This window comes from Hyalella azteca, unplaced genomic scaffold (genome assembly GCF_000764305.2).
Source record: "Hyalella azteca isolate HAZT.00-mixed unplaced genomic scaffold, Hazt_2.0.2 contig3126, whole genome shotgun sequence".
NCBI lineage: Eukaryota > Metazoa > Arthropoda > Malacostraca > Amphipoda > Hyalellidae > Hyalella > Hyalella azteca.
In genome coordinates, this window is record NW_025933379.1 from 40,005 (window position 1) to 57,487 (window position 17,483).

The window sequence follows — 17,483 nt, forward strand, 5'->3', positions numbered from 1 at the left end:
TGGGGCTTACCTCGAAACTCTTCGTTCACAGACAACTCATCCTCCTGCCGCTGCTTCATCTTCTTCAACGCTTGCAGTGGTAAATTCTGCTGCTGCTGCTGCTTCGTCTACAAACACCATTTCTTACTCAGACGACCACGATGTTGCTGGCGATAAGACCTCCTCGCTTCGATCATGCGCCCCCAAGAACTGTTCTATGTGCGAACGTATGTTCCTCAGCAACTCCGGCCTCAAGCGTCACATGTTGATCCACAAAGGAGAGCGGCCTTACCCTTGCCCTCTGTGTCCCTACGCAGCACGACAACGCTCTGATCTCAACAGACATATGACAGCATTACACTCTTAATCATGTACCGTCGTATTAAATAACTGATTCTCGTCTGAAAAACTTTGTGTACATTACGATTACCTCTGTTAGTAATCTCAGTAAATTATTACGATGCTGGTAATTAGGAGTCTTTCCGTAAAGGTCGCCTATATAGCTGGAGTCGCCTTCACAGTTGTATGAGCAGCACTTGTTCTCTTATCAATATTATATGTAAATATATGCAGATTGTTAGATACGTCGACTAGCGGTCAGATTACTTTGCTTCAGCCATTTAATAATGATCTTATTCCACTGTGCACAACAAATTCCAGCATTTGGTTGTATTCAATATATTCAGCGGCTCGCTTCGTTCAAACTTTATTTTCATGCAGAAAGAGATTTTATTCAACTTAGTTCATTTGTATTTAATATGCAAATAAACGTGCTGAACGATATGAACGTGAACGTGCTTACTTCATTTTCACTTTAATATTCTGTTTATGACGAGGTGATGTACCAATATTACTTGCCAAGGATATAATTCTCTTCCGTATTAAGTTTTTGTTTTTGTTGATGCCTGCCCAAGACTGATGCGCCGAGTATTTCCTATAGAGATAATGTCGGGAAGAAGCTTACAAACGTGACTTAAGGAACACAGGTTACAGTTTTCTTGAACGGAGCTGCTTTTTCAGCAAACTTGATTGATGTATTTATTTCAATAAATATGAGGAACTTCTTGCGAACTGCTTTGTTCATTCCCTGTGCAGGCAACGTGTGCTTCAGTCGTTGCTGCTCAACACATCAGCTTGCGCCAATCTCAGCATCTGAGAACGTTAAGTCCAACCTCTGGTGATCCTTCAGCAACGCGCTCTTCATCTCAGTCACATCTCATGCAACTTCAACTGTACACCAGCAATGAAAGCAATGAAAACGTTATCACAAATAACTCTCAAATTTGTTCGCTTTGCGGTAAGACTTTTCCTGGCTCATGGCATCTACGTCGGCACTATCGAACCCACACCGGTGAGCGGCCGTATATCTGTCCTCACTGTCCTTACCGGGCCACGCAGAAAAGTGATCTGAAGCGCCACGTCCTCGGCATGCACGAAGTCCCATTTGCATCTGAGATCTCTGCTGATCCTCTCAGATTCGTTGGTGAAAAGGCCTCCTAAGCAATGTCTCATTTTGCAGAAGATGATGTCGTATTCTATTCTTTCCCATAAAGGGTGATACGGTTTAGCGCACGTGGTGTTCAGGTTCCGAAGATGCTTCACAGGTCTCAGTCACCAGTTGATTTAGGATAGCATGCGACCTAGCGCGATCTCCTTGCTTAGGAAATTACGTCGACACGATTCATTTTGCTGAACCGGCCTCACATTCTCGATGATAATGCATTTTACTCGTGTTCTTTAGGCAATACCGGGAACTTGTGGAAACAAATGGTTATTTGCGCCCTTAGCTTGAATGAGAGTCCGTTATTCACCTGGTGTATGTCTTGTCAACAGGGGGAGTCCCGTACCGCAAACTCTACGGTTTTTAGCTCGGCTTCTTCGATCACAAACCAGATGCTCCTCTCGTCCGCTGGCTCTCAGTACCTCCTTGGCGGGTTGTCTTCATCCTCGTCTACTGCCAACACCCAAAAAGCAGCCAGCCACCAGTGCTTATTCTGTCATAGATTTTTCCATACGCCATCAAAGCTTGCCCGCCATGTGCGTTCTCACACCGGCGAAAAACCCTTTATGTGCCGTTACTGTCCTCACAGAGCTGCGGACAAGAGCAATCTCATGAAGCACATGTATTCCCAGCACGGCGCCGGTGGTCTTTCTCCGCCGTTAGCTACCGCCACACTTATCTAGGCGTCTCCATCTATTACGTCAACAGAGGGGGATCCATTATGTGCCTTGTTGGTTAAATTACTCCAACCGGGTCAAGTATTGTATCGTATTCGCTAGTGATGGCATCAATTCGTCGTTGGTACCGGACTGGTGATTTCAATTAAAACTTTGACCCGCGTTTTAGAATTCAGTTCTAAAATGTTCGAATTATTTAAAGAAAACTTCAAAACACACACAAAGAGTGTAAATTACGAGTTGTCGTATTATACATGTCGGTTTACGTTTTTCTCGTCTTATTACACTGTAAGCTAACATTACAAAAACTCTTTTTTAGCTTATGGCCATCAGGTCTTGAATTCCTTAGTCAGCATTGTATGAGACCACTATTGAAAAATACTTTCTCACTTCATTGAAAGCAATCAAGTCGCTGAAAATCATCGAAGAGTGTGAGAATTAGGCCAGAGCAAGCCTTCGCAGGATCTCATACTGACGCCGTTCTCTGGTTTGCAGGCACATCAAGAGTCCTCGGCCTTCCCCTACGCTTCCGTCACCCAACTGGATGATACGGCCAATAATTCGTTGATAAAAAAGAATCCGCAATGTATATGCCAATATTGCGGTAAAGGTTTCGTTACTCCGTCCAAAACTAGAGAACATGAACGTGTGCACACCGGCGAACGGCCTTTCTCGTGTCCCCTTTGTTATTACAAAGGCAGGCGTCCATATCACATCAAACGGCACATGATCACAATGCATCCAAAGACACCTGACCTTGAAAACGTCATGAGCTCTGTCTTCCGTAACACAATGTAGCGAGTAAAATTCGACTTTCCTCTCGAAAATTGTACCAATGCAATGTTCCTTCGCGATCGAGCTAGTCACGTGAGAAATTTCTTCGCCGTAAAAGAAATCAATCAAATTCACAAAGCCAGGAAGTCTGGGTCATCGATTGACGATCTCTTTCTCTACAGATCCGTTGCCCAGGAGCGGCGCATTCGCATCATCGTCTTGCCAACAGTCGAAAGGACAAATATTTATCTTCGACGGATGCAAGTCACTTCGGGTGTGAAGCTTGGCACATCTCGCCAGTTGTTAACATTGAGTTGGGTACTCTAGAGGGTGCTGAGCCAGCCATGATAAACAATGGACAGCCTGGATTAGCTCATGCCGAGTCTTGTTCTGGGCTTCAGAATTCAGCCGAAATTGTTACGCATTTATCACTTGATGAAAGTTTTATTTCTCACGAGGATGGCATGCATGCGTGTTCCTTTTGTGGCTTCAAGTGCCTCGCCAAGTCCAAAATGCGTCGTCACATGAGAAGACACACCGGAGAACGTCCTTATTTGTGTCCGCATTGTTCATATCGCGCTACACAGACGAATAATCTCAAGAGACACATTTTAACTGTTCACGGAGTAGTGTCTACGTCAAACGCGAACTAACCTGGCTTTTTCGTGGATCGGCTTCGCATTAAGAGAAAAATATAGAAAACATAAATTTTGTCTATTTTGCACGAACTAGTGTAGAGACGTGACTTCTGAACCCGCTAATTATTCTCAAAAGTACGAAACATTTATGCATTGACAAGTTCTCGGGCGTGGTTGCCTGCTCTGACATGGACCGTATATTGCAGGGTTCTTTGGAGACATCGCTGTATGGCTATTCTGACTCCCCCGTGTCGAAGCCCAATGCTACATCTACATCATCTGCGATGGGCCAACGATTCTCTTGCTCCTACTGCTCCAAGCAATTTCTTTTCCCCTCACATTTGACTCGACACCTTCGAGTTCACACTGGAGAAAGGCCTTATTCTTGCCCGATATGCGACTACCGCAGCACACTGAAAGGACATCTCAAGAGGCATATTGCTACCGTCCATAAATCATCGTTTAAGGGTTGATATGAGTTATTTTGCAGAATTGTGTCTCCACTTCAATCACCATCACTTAGAAATTTGTGCATTTAGACTTCGTTAATTGGGTCTTGAAGCGTTCCAGCGTTGAGTTCTATTTCTTTAATTTGTCGCTCTATCACCATCTGTCGACGTAGTCTGTGACGGTGTGCAGTCATTATTGTTATATTACAATCGCATTTCATTCCTGACTGGTACAATTACTTGGTTACAACTTTTCAATCGAATCTCTTGATATATTAGTGCGACATATTCCACTTATACAATTGTTTGACAATGAAATTAACTCACCCAAATTTGTAAATCGTTGAGGTTAGTCATTGAAAATTTAGACATATCCGTCTAACTATTGGAATAAATTCATGTATCCTTTTTTTTACAGTACGTTGTTCAAAACTCATGCTTTTATGTGTTGATATTGCTCGTTCAGATATCAGAGACTCTCAAGTACCCTGCGACTGCAATCGGAGCAAAAAATTCTGGCGTGGTAGTGTATCGTTGCAGTGTTAACGTCAAGAGTTGCATGTGGCCTTCCCTGTTGACGCGACACGTGTGGACGCGCACTGCCTTGCCACTACCATTTGTGCTCATATCGAGCCAAAATCAATGCCCATATCAAGCTACATCTCGCTCAAGTCCACGAGCAAAGAATTAAACAAACTCATCGTGATAGTTGCAAATTCAGGATCGAAACTTGCGCTACCAACTTCGTGCACCTACAAATAGTTTGCTACCGCTACTCTTCATTGGTGGAAACGTGCTCCTTCTGCTTGCACCTCGTGCTGTTGTGGATCCTATTTCTATGTATACAACGAGAAAGAATGAGAAGCAACTGGAATGCGTTTGAAAGATGAGCCGTATGTAAAAACCTATCACTTGATTGAAAACCTATCACTTGATTAGGTGCAGAAAATAGAGTGAAGAGGCAAGGGGCGATCGATCTGCGTATTGAACATTCGCATTTACTGCTCTGCTCTGTGGAAGTAAAGAATTTTATTATTGCATTATCTTTTCGACACGAGACAACTAATTCCATTAAAACTTTCGTAATCCGATTTTCGTCTCTGAAGAGATAGGACGTTTCTAAGTAGATGAATTGCGTGATGAAAATTATGAAATTCATGTTTCGTCAATCATCATCTGAGACTGAAATAGTACTCCATTGTAAAGCAAGTCTTGATATTCTTTGTTCTTGTTTTGAATGCACGTTTCTCTACAACACTGAGCATTTTTTGATGTATTGAATTCATAAGCTCCTCTAATGCCGTTCTTTTCACATGTATTATCAGGTTGATCCTAAATTGTGAAAACGGTCGTTACGTTGCGTCATCGTGTTGAATACTTAGTACTACTTTGAACTCCTGTCTCCGGAAAAAAACATTCATAATTGATTTCCTTGAACGCATCCGCCCAACGATTTTCTCTGCTGACTATTTTTGTTCATCGAAATGAATTCTTTTTCCGTTGAAGGCTTTGTGATGTCTACTCTGCTGATGTTCTCCGTTCGGTACGAGGAATTCTTAATTCGTTGCCGGCTTTGTGAGGTTTTCTTTGCTGATTTTCATTGATCGGTGCAGCAAACTGACATGACCGTTTCTTCTGTAGGGCCACGTTGGCGCGTTCGGAACCTCACTGCAGACTTCTCGTGCGACGTCGGTGTCAACTGATGGTATGAGAAGTGCAAGCTCAGGTACTGACCTTGAAGCCTCGCAAACAGAAGCTAACTCAAGTTCGACTAATCGAAGCGCCCTTTCAAATCGTAAATATCGAGGAGCTTCTCCGGCGGACCTTCTTTCCTCAGTTGAATCTTCGACGTCGTTTATGAGTAACGTCGATGAAGACCTGATGATGTTTAGCGGTGATTCTGGTCTCGTTCATGGCAGTCAAGTCGCGCTCGGCAGCCAAGTTGAAATGACTGGCGCCAAAGTCTGTCATTTTTGTGGTCGTAGCTTCCTAAGATCATGGCATTTGCAACGACATCTTCGGTCGCATACCGGGGAGCGTCCGTTCCCATGTCGCTTATGTCCCTACCGCGCCACGCATCGCAGTAACTTGCAACGCCATCTTGCGTGTGTGCATGGAAAGAAAGGCGCTACTTCAGATGATGCTCTCCAGAAGAACGAATAGACCAATTTCTTGGAACAAATTTAAAACATTTAATTTTAATTTCTATTTTAAAATGGATTTCATTCTGTTTTAATGAGAGATTCGTGAATAAGACGATGATAGATTTAAAAATGTTGACAATTAATGCGCTGTGTTGTATATTGTTACATTGAATCCCCTTGTGTGAAGTGAATTGTATTGCCACAAGTTCCATATCTCATTTTGCTGGCGGCTCCAAGATGTGAGGTTCTTGAATATATATACTACTTATCTAGGCATTCAGATCACTTCTGAATAGGGCCCACGTGCACGCTATTGTTTATTGTCAACTTGATAGACCCCGATACAATTTTTTGGGTAAATATGCCTATGGCTGTTCCTGTGAATCTTGATGTCGGAAAAAAACGCTCAACTAACGTTCACTGTTTTTATTACTTTGGATTGTGATTGTATTTTTGTGTGTATCTTGTATATTAAGGTTATCGTGATAACGGTTTATTTAACTTAGCTATCAAATTTTTTCTGCACTCTGTTCTGTTTGTATATTTTGGTTGGATAATGAACTAGGTTCTATACCACTCCTTAGGTAATTAAACTTTTAACTCGAGCTATCTCAATAACGACGAATAATACTTTGATAGACCAAATGACTGATATGGCAAACAGCGCTCATTATATGACTCTTACTCCGAATAATTTTCAGAGTGCTGATAAAAGTTTCGGTTTAATTTATACGATAGTTATTTTTCTTTTATTTGATGTAATAATCTTCCTAGGTGGCTGCTAATGAGGCGTAATGCATGTGCTGAGTTGTTATTTTCGATGTATGTCCACATCGTTCCATTTGGATGCTCTCAAATACTTTGAGAAAGAAACGACGTTGTCAAATAAACATGATTTATGATTTGATTTTCAATGTGCCTTCATTGTTAATAGGTTCTTTGTATGCCCGTTTCTACCTCGCACCTGCAGACATCGTTGATAAGAATTACGCGACAGTGCAGATAAAATCTAAATGCCATCTCCCAAAATAATCAGATGGTCCTTTCAATAGCACGATATTGCTATTTGTATGTTTTAATCAAGTTGATTTCTTTTAATTATTGATAAAGTAAGTAAATATTACCGTTTTGAAAGCCTGCAGTAAAACACAATAAAACAGGTATTCAAAGCAAATCCTTTGACTCGTGGCTGTAAACTTATCTTGATGTCATCCTACTTCCTGGGATGATAAGCGCGTCGTTCGTTTTGAGAGAATTCTATGCTTGCTTAAGAGTCTTGTCTAGGCTTCCGTCGAAAACAATCTATTATTAGTATTATTGCGCAGTTAATAACCTCGAAACATCGACGGCAAACAGGCGAAGGCTCGGGAACAATCAGGAATTCAACTATAAGCGGAAAATTTCCATTCTTTTCTGTTAATTTCAGCATGTTGAAAACTATAAGTAGGAACATGCATTTTGCTATGTTCAGAAACAAAAGTTCTGTGAATTTTTTTTATCTATGGTAAAATTAGTTATTATGGGAAAAATTCGTTATTCGAAGAACTAGAAAGTATAAGTAGAACAAATCTTGAGTATCCTACTAACAAGTGAACAATAGCATTATCTAAGCTAAGTTATTGATTAAATAATTAACTGAAACGCCCATAATCGAAGTTCTGAGTCCATTTTATGTCGAATCGAAGATTCGTGCTCTTAGATCGTTCGAGCGAAAAGAGCGTGCAAGCCGAAATTTTTTTTCACTGAGACGGATGCTAACGTCAAATGTATTCACCGAAGACACCTGTTCTTCCGCAGAGCATGGCTGCTTCTTCTTCTTCTACTGTTGATGTTGCTCTTGCCGTCGCCCAGATCACCACATCGTCTGCTTCTGTCTCCCTAAAAGACGACAACATCGCCTGCTTGTCAACTTCGTCTCGTTCATCGGACTTGTCCGTTACGACGAAGAGTGCCTGCGGATGGCTGAGCTCTGCGGTAGCCGAAGGAAGCAACAGTGCTGTGTCAGCAATCGGGCACACGTGCCAAATTTGCGGCAAAACTTTTCCCTGGCCCTCTAAATTGAACGAACACATGCGTACTCACACGGGAGAACGACCTTTTCAATGCCCATATTGCGTGTACCGTGCTACTCAGCGCATCACTCTTAAAAAACACGTATTCGCAGTACATCCTGCTTTACCACACATTTGAGTGACTTCCAGAAATAATAAGTAGTTTAGAAGTAATGGGTTTCTATGGATACTGACAAGCTTGTTTTTAGCAATCTTTACTAACTCCTCGTTTTCTTTGGTCTTTTCTATTCCAGTCAATTAGCGCCACTTGCTCACCTAGCATCCAGGGGTGGATGCCTGAAACTTCGTTCAAGACTGTCGCTTATCCATCAGAAGGTTCATGTGAAACTTTTTCTATCGGTCAAAACGTTCGGACATCCTTGAACTCGGGCCAAGTTTTAACGCCTGTTCCTTCTTTTCCTGTTGCGCATTCTGCCTCCACGCGTGTCAAGCGAAAGTTTTGCCATCTCTGTCCATTTTCTGTTGGCAACTCCACGGATCTCGTACGGCATCTGCGAACCCACACAGGAGAGAAGCCTTTTGGATGTCCGATGTGTTCCTACCGTGCCGCTCAAAAAAGTACGCTTAGTAGGCACGTTCGAACTGTGCACTCGACCAAATCTTCGGAACAGAAAACCATTTAATGCATCAATGTGAACGAAAACTTGCCGTCCTCCAGATCTGAGAAATCAAGCTGCGATATCATGGAATTCCATTGTTTAATATAACCTGGGCGTTACGTATGCAATGTCCATTACACAGGAGTTAACCTGTGCCACCCTAATTGCTGTTATGAGTCCAAGATCTAGTCAACTCACGATTATTCTCATTGAAGATTGTCCCATCTTTATCCACATAATCTCCTTCAAAAGAAACCTCTTTGATGAGCTGGCGTTTTTCTTACAGTTCTGATGATTCTTGGTTCGTTTACAGGTAATGTCGAGTGCCGACCTTATCAACACTGAGCGCAAACATCTCGGTCGACGGGACCGCCCCAAAGGGCACCTAGCAACTGATGAATATGAAACTTCGTGTGAAAGCTTTGCTGCTTCCAGAAACGATTCTGCTCTACTGGCAAACGATGGTGTTTCTGGGGATGTTCTTTCGCCCACATCTTCCGAAGCACGGAAACAAATATGTCTCTTTTGTGGTAGGGATCTTTATTTTGCGTCACGGCTTCGAGAACACATGAGAACACACACGGGAGAGCGACCTTACCAATGCAATTTTTGTTCTTACCGAGCCACTCAATCGGGATCATTGACGCGACATATCAAAACTGTTCACCAGAAAGATCAACTTTCCCTTGAAGACTTGCAAAGTTTCATGAGTCCGTGATTGACCGACTACTCTCATTTTTGCATGAGAATGATAGTTGACTACATCGTGCGGCAATTTCGACACTAAATGTGAGGTTAACACTGTTATGTAGTTGTTGTTAACTTTTGCTCGAAGTGAAAATTTCACTCTACATATTTTTTGTGGACCGTTATCTCAAGATTCGTTTCTCTCACGTTCACAGAGAGGAGATGCGCGCGTCAATTTTGAAGATGTTTTGGCACCTTTAACGTCGCTTGATCCGCCTTCTTCGAGCAAGCCTCCTCCTGGTCGTGGCTGGGTTAAAGAGTGTACCTGCCCCATCTGCATGAAATCCTTCTGGTGGCCCAGCGAGTTGAATGTTCACATGCGGACACATACGGGCGAACGCCCATATCCATGTCCTCATTGCAGTTATAGGGCCACGCAGAAGGGGGCACTCAAGAGGCACATTGCCAGTCTGCATCCTCAGCCCCAATCTTCATGCTAGGATCAGCAGTTTTGTGCAGCACGACATTGACTTTCGTTTTGTTATTGTGAGTAGGAACTGATCTCGGCTCAATGCATGGCTTATATAAAGAACATTTTTCCAAGCCGAAGAGTTTCAGCAAGTGAGATTCCGTTATATTAGAATTCTTAAGCAAGTACCCGGAACTTCAAAATCGAAATTGAATGCGCTTTGATAAACCAAAAACCGTGCTTGGAACTTCGTGTAATGTTCTGAGGCTACAACTTGAAAAAGAGTGAACGGGGGCTCCTCCGTTTCTGAAAGTTTTCAGTGACAACTGACAAGTGCTAGAAATTTTCAATCGAAGGGAACTGCCTCAACTTGATGCCACGTTCGTATATGATGGGAGTCGCTGACAGGTGTGGCCTTGTTCAACTTGAGCCTCAAGGTTATTTCACAAAAAGTAACACTTGCAACGATAAACACGATGTAAATTTGGCTGTTCGTAGCTAACTGGGTCGGCACTCGAACAGTGAGGAGAGATTTTTCCGAAGAAAAGTAGCATTAACATTTTGGTATCCTTTCCCAGATGGCGCTCAAAGCCCAAATCAATGCCTCGCGACTACAGACAGATGCTGGTGCGCGTAGTTCTTCAGAAGCCAGGGATGGTCTTGCCTTCGAGCCGAAAAACGTGCATAGAAGGCAGTTAGGCGTCGTGGCTTCTTCTTCAGGCAGCAACCCTGAAGGGCAGAGCGGCCTGAGTTGCCATTTTTGCGGCAAGTGGTTCATGTATCCAAAAGACATAAGACGACATCTGCGTGTGCATACTGGAGAGAAGCCATTCGCGTGCCCATTGTGTCCGTACCGAGCTTCACAGAAAGGAAATGTCAAGCAACATTTGGTTAATGTTCACAAGCAAATTTCTGACGTAATGCTGTGAGAAGAATAGTAATCAAACACTGTGTCGGTAGGTCCTGGATTCATACTAGTAACAAAGACTGAATGCGTGTGAAATTAAGTGCTGAAACTTTGATCGACCATTATTTTTTTATGTTAAGCTACTCAGGACCTTACTGAGTGAGGGCATTCGATTATAATTCAGTCGCGAATATCTTAACGATTCCACATATTGTATTGTAGCCTAAATAAGAATAATTTTTTAATTGATTGCATTACAAACCTTTTTAGTTTCGCGACAAAAGATCGCTACGCACAGGAATGGCTATGCCACTTGTGATTCTGAAATCTGTTGTACATTAGCGATGTGCTGTTCTAAACTTGAATTTTTGAGACTGGTCGTCATCGTTACTGTTATTATACCTTTTAAACATAGTCACGTTTTTAACCGACAGTGACTTGCCACCAATGAGTGGAGAAATGTATTTAAATAAATTTGACATTTTTTATTCAAATTCTGTGAATGTGATGCCATGAAATACCTGTGGTTTATTCACGATTCTGTGTTTTTAAGGAAAAGCTATTTGATTGCTGATGTATCTCATCTTAAGTTTGCTAGAAAGTTATTTGAATTACAGTTGAAGCTTTCATTAGTTTTTCATTGACCTCGAAAGTCAGAAGAATGTCCTATCAGATACATTACTTCATTTAGTTAAGTTCATTTATGGGATACATTATACTCCCTGTATTGGTATGTATTTATATATTTTTTAATTTTGTCTCTGTATGCACATAAATTGATTTATTTCATATTCCTCGTTTTCATTTTCATGGGACTCGTTAGTCTAAGCCTATCGTGTTTCTGCTGCTCCTCGACACTCCCAGTAAGGTATTGTCCTGAATGATATCTTGCGATATAAAAAAACTTTGTCGCCATAGCTACTCCGTTACTTCTGCCTGACAGCTACTGAAAATTATATAGAATGAGTGTTCCAACACAGATGACATTATCTCATCATGCTGTGAAACTTCTAAGGAGATTGTGATGTATATATGCGAACACTTACGGTGTTGTGAGCTGTATATAGTCAGGCATTTTTTCAACAAATATTCGAGACCTAGCACCAAGATAATCTGGCAGCGAGTTGTAATTATTGCCGCTCGCCTGGTCTCAGCGACGCGACCAACGGTTAAAATCGAATTCTTCACTGCATTAAAGCAGATATTTCTGAACTCCTTGTTTTACACGGCTTCTTTCTGTCGTATGATGTCCTTTCTCCCTTCGGAGTTTATTCCGGTACAAAGTTGATCCGCGTTACTGTTCTTTCCTCGCTTGCCCGCAATGCTATTTAAACGTTTCGCAAGTAGGTTGAGAGTAATGAAATAAACTATTTATTTAGTCGCTGGTTGCGGAATGTTGGAGGTGCTGAATTTCGTATTTCCTGCCATCAGGTGGAGTTCGCGCCACTCTATGGGGCATCAAGCGACAGCCACCAGTTTAAGATGGGATATCCAATAATGCAAGAGGACGGCATACGCGCTTCTTCCTCTCATAACCGCCCTGCCCCTCATAACCGCCATGCCAAACTACACGAATGTCCAGTATGCGAGCGACGCTTCGTGAGAACCTCGGATGTCTGCCGACATATTCGTACCCATACGGGGGAAAAGCCTTATCGATGCAAATATTGCCCCTACAGCGCTACTCAGAAAGGAAACCTTCGCACGCACATAGGAAGAATTCATTCGCGGACCTTCTCGGACATCGACTCAACTCCACTCACCACCTCGTTCGTTTTAATGGATTCAGATCAGCCAAGAGAATAAGAGTTGAAACAATACCAGTCACTTGATTCTTACATGATAAAAATCGTCGTTTCTTAACTAATTCTGGTACAAATGCACTGATTTGCCTGAAAGGCCATTCAAATCGATCGAAATACTGAAGTGTGGAGCCAGTTTTTTTGCGAACATTATTTTGGTCAGTGGTGTACGCTTGGCTGTTCCCTTCAAGTATTTTGACCTGATGCGTTTAGTATGTATCGTTACGAAACACGAAACAACGTGTAGGCTGGATGGCGTACAAACGTGAGGAACGGTGGAATTTCCAACTTTAACGTTCGTTTGTTCTTCTCCAGATAATGGGAGCGGTGGCAGGCGTGGCTTCTCTCGATGCCTTTGTTTCTGTAGCTCATCATGACCAAATCTTTGGAAATTTCGGTGACACGAGGAGGCTGACTCGTCCGTCTTCTGATGGATTCGGGACTCTGAAGCGTCAGCCGCCTAGAATCCACGCGTGTTCATATTGCGCCAAGACTTTCGCTAAAAGTGAAGACTTGAAACGACACATCAGAGTGCACACTGGCGAGCGCCCATACTGCTGCAACAAATGTCCTTATAAATCAGCTCTCAAGGGCAACCTGAAACAGCATCTGAAAACCCATCTCAAGCACAATACCTTCAAGTTTTGAGCGTCTGTCATGCTTTCAAAATTATAAATAGTCATACTAAATCAAGGAAAATATTCCAAGCCAGGATCTTTGATGTTAACGATTAGAATAGCTTTTAACTAAGGGACAAGTTTAAGGCAATGATTATGGTTACTGTATCAATTTGACACTGATTTTGTTCAATCTATTATTATCAACAATAATATCGCGTTTTGAATCTCTCCAATGGTCTTGCAAAATGAAAATCTGGAAACGTTATACGCTTGGATCGTCATGGATCTGGGTAAATGAGGAGTTCTAGTTCTACTATCTGAACTTGTCGCAGTTTAAAAGTTACAATTAAACTTCATCAACACGAATTTCTTCGCTTCAAGAGCGGTCGGTTTAGAAACGACGAGGAATTTCATAGCCTTGTGCACTGAACTGTCTTTACGCAAAAACCTGCATTCCTGTAAAACGTGCTTGTGCGAACACAAATTCTTATGACACCCCAGAGTGTGGTGCTGTGCAATCTTTGAGCCCGTTATGCGTTTTTTGAAAATGAAAGTGAAATGAAATTAGATTATTTCTTCGGATTTTTTATTTCATGTATCTAATTTTTTTACTTGCGTTCCAAAAGTTGCTCGTTTTTTATTTGGATTCATTTTTGACTGAACCTTCTTATTCTTTTCATTTAAGCTTATCACGCTGTGATTGTAGAAGTCATGTTCCGACCCAACTATAGTAAAACTGACCTGCTAAATCGTTCTTTACGCTAACGCCGTTATTATGGCATCTTATGTATTAGGAGAAATCTGTTTTTGGGCTTTTGTTTAGCGATTTTGTCACATGATTCTTAATCATCTCAATTTCAGCAACTCGTCCCCTCATGTTTATTAAGAAATTGTAACAATATTTGCTCTTTCTTCTTTATTTACCTGATTATTTTTTTCGATTTGGCTCCTTTTTTATTAGCAAACGTTATAGTGTACATTAACTTACTGTCACACGTTTTTAACCATTGCCTACGCAAAGAAGCTTGGTGCGATGAAGATATTTGTTATATTTAAAACGAGATCGTTTAAAATAACTCCGACTTAATCGTGTTAGCGTATGTTTAGTAGGAAAAGCGACACTACTGTGCAGAGTTTATTTAACACGCAGCCTCATCTCTCTCGGACAGATAGACTCGTCAAGCGAGCTTAACTTCAAATCAAGCTGCGCGTCGTCCTCCTTTGCCTGGCCTACCTCGTCCAGACCTTCACAGCTCAGTCAGTCCTCGTACCTTGCTAATGAACTCGACCACTTCAGCGATGGCTGTTCACCGACCGATATCAACAGAAGGTTGTCGCACCTGACCAAGAACCTGGCATTGGGTAACGCGTTACACGCAGGATCTTCATTGGGTCGGCTTCAGCAGAACAAGTCCACCAAAGGACATCCATGCTCAATGTGTCCCAAGTCTTTCTTCAAGACAGAGGACTTGAAACGGCATGTCCGAATTCACACCGGGGAAAGGCCGTACGCTTGTCCTTTCTGCCCGTACAAAGCTGCGCAAAAGGGCACTTTGACACAGCATCTCAGAGTCCATAACAAAAGAGGGCCGAGCAGTTCAGAATAGTCCTGTTCACGAGCGTGATTTAGGCCATGAAAATAAAAGTTGGGAATAGCCTAGTGCGAAACTTTCTAATCTTCAACTGATTGCTAACGTGCGAGTGCAATTCGAGAATAAACGAAAATTGTCTTGCTTCTAGATCAATTGAAAATTTGATTTTGGTGAAGAAACATGTTTAAAAAGAGAACATTACCACTACCCACCAACTTTTTGTTTAGTTGCTTATTCCCTCATTTTTAGTTACTTTGATTTGCGCGCTTTATGTTCATTAGAAAGAATTGCTTCTGGAAGTATGAGTTGTGAGCTTTTAGTCGATGTTAGTAGTCGTAGCCACCCTTCGTAGTGAGATCTCAATGAGTTCACTACCTTCCTTCTCTCATGTTTGTTGCAGAGAAGTCGAGAGGCTTCTGCTGAAAACGAAGACACAGTGAACCATGTAGAACCCATCTGCATCTTGGAGGAAGAGAAGCAACTTGCCTTGGTGCCAGTGGCCTCTGGTACAGGTTCCCGTAATACTGATCCGTGTTCTTCAGTTTGTAGTGATATGGCCTTGTCACTGCCAAGTGGCTTAGCGAGTGTGTTGGGAGGAGTTTCTGTTTCTTCCGAGGTCGATGCTTTGGCGGTGTTCTGTGTCCGTCTCAAAGTTGACCCGTCAAAGCTCTTGTCCGAAGAATTCTTGTTGAATGCTGACTTCATGGAACTTATATCAACAACCGCAGCTGCTGCTCGCTATTACTACGATTTGGTCAACACTTGGCAAGGCAACCAACGCTTCATCAAAAAAGTTTCAGAGGTTTCAAGTAAATATCGATCCATTGAAACCTCCATGGATGAACTCGCTAACGCTTTTGCTCGGGTCTTTTCAGTTTGTGAAGAACGTAATCAACATTTTGATTCCGAATACAATGATGCGAACAACAAAAAAAGTATTAATTATTGTCTTGATTTAATTCTGACACTGCTTCGTGGTGTTAAAAAAAGCATGGACGAAGCTGTGCCCGGCTTACAGGCTTGTATTCGCGCCCAGAAAGCCCGTCGTTTGAGTAAGATTCGAGCTGCATTCGGAACATCAAACTTAGAAGAATCGTTATTTCTTGACAATGCCGTGTCGTGTAGTACCAGGCAAACTGGTTCTTCGATTTTTGATGAGGAAAAGCCATCCCTGTCTTACAACGATGAAGAATCTGACAAGTTTCAGGTGAACAAGTGTCGTGTGTGTTTGGAGACGTTCCACAATCGCTATCAACTGATTAAACACCAGAATCTTGCAGGTCATAAGCTGAAGAGAGGAAGACCATCGTCGTGTTGTGATAAGAGCTCGTGTTAGTTTATGCGACGAATAAAGCCATCGGTAGTAGGTAAATGTTACTAATATGTCATAAGAAGCCACTTCCTAGTCACTGAAATTTAATAACTTTTCATGATTTTCACTCCTTGAACATGGATGTTGATATTCCGAATTTTTATGAGTGACGGTTGCTCCATTAGTTCTTAACGCTTTTTCACCATATCGCTAGTGATAGGCTCTATATTATTTTCGGCGGAATTTATTTCATAAGAATATTCAACACCCGAATTTTTTTTTATTACATTAGACCTCGTTAGAACTGCCTTTTTTTATAAACCATAATTATTATCGGCATCGTTGACTTGCTATGTTCCTATTTTTCCCCACTCGCGTTCAGAAATATCACGATAAGAGAAAATGTAGTCATTTCAAGAATTTTTCAGAATATCTTGAATCTTGACCGACCTCCGAAGAATAGCCGGAGGCTATTGTTAAACACTGTAGTATTTCTTTCACCGTGTTTCTTTTGAAATTGTATGGAATTACATACTACTAAGAAGATGACATTCAATGAAGTTTTTTCTTTCGTTGCGAGTAGATTGACACGTTGACAGCTTGAATGATTTTGGAGCTTTTAATTCTTATTGAATAAAATTTCTTTTGGCTATTTGGAAATCTATTCAGATGTGTTTATTTTATTTATTTCGTTCTTTTCATATCATTTGCTGACCATTGAGAGATCCACAATATCTGAATTGGCCTGCTGATACTTCAAATATCTGCTCATAAGGCCATACCAGGTCAAATAATTATTCTGTATTTATCCCTTATTTGTACAGCGTATTTTTAACTATCGTTCTTTAGAGTACGTAGAATGACAGCTCTAGCGTCCTGAATACGGTTGAATAGATTATTAGGTTGCTTTGTGAATATTGTGTACTATCGAGCTTTGAGCTTTGCCTGTGCCCTACACAGTTAACTATTTCCCGACACTGATGTAAATTCATGTATAATAAACTCTATGCGTTCATTCTTGGTTTAATTTTCCAGTATAGTGAAATTTTGTTTTATTATTGATATTTGAGCGTTTTGTTCCCTGAGACCGCTACTGCACAAAGTAACCTCGTATATAGTTTCACATCTGATGTATTCTCACCTTAAATCGGCTATTATTCTTGTATACTACATCTCTTCAGGTCGTGTCTAGCATGACTACTCTTGTACATTGGTAAAGCCAATTTTATAAGCACCCACAAAAATATTAACTAACAGGATA

At 41.6% G+C, this 17,483-nt stretch overlaps 1 protein-coding gene across 14 annotated transcripts in view; it reads left to right on the forward strand.

Annotated features, from left to right (window-relative positions):
* LOC108664648 (longitudinals lacking protein, isoforms A/B/D/L) overlaps positions 1–17,483 on the forward strand; it is a 55,072-nt gene that overhangs the window by 36,967 nt on the left and 622 nt on the right. Inside the window, exon 5 of one of the 14 annotated variants that reach the window (XM_047885797.1) lies at positions 15,311–17,231. The exons of 1 other annotated variant lie outside the window; for it this stretch is intronic. In XM_047885797.1, coding sequence (XP_047741753.1) covers positions 15,311–16,246 — 936 coding nt within the window. In that variant the 3' untranslated portion in view covers positions 16,247–17,231. 12 more of the 14 variants (XM_018151276.2, XM_047885800.1, XM_018151273.2 and 9 more) reach the window with 12 other exon arrangements.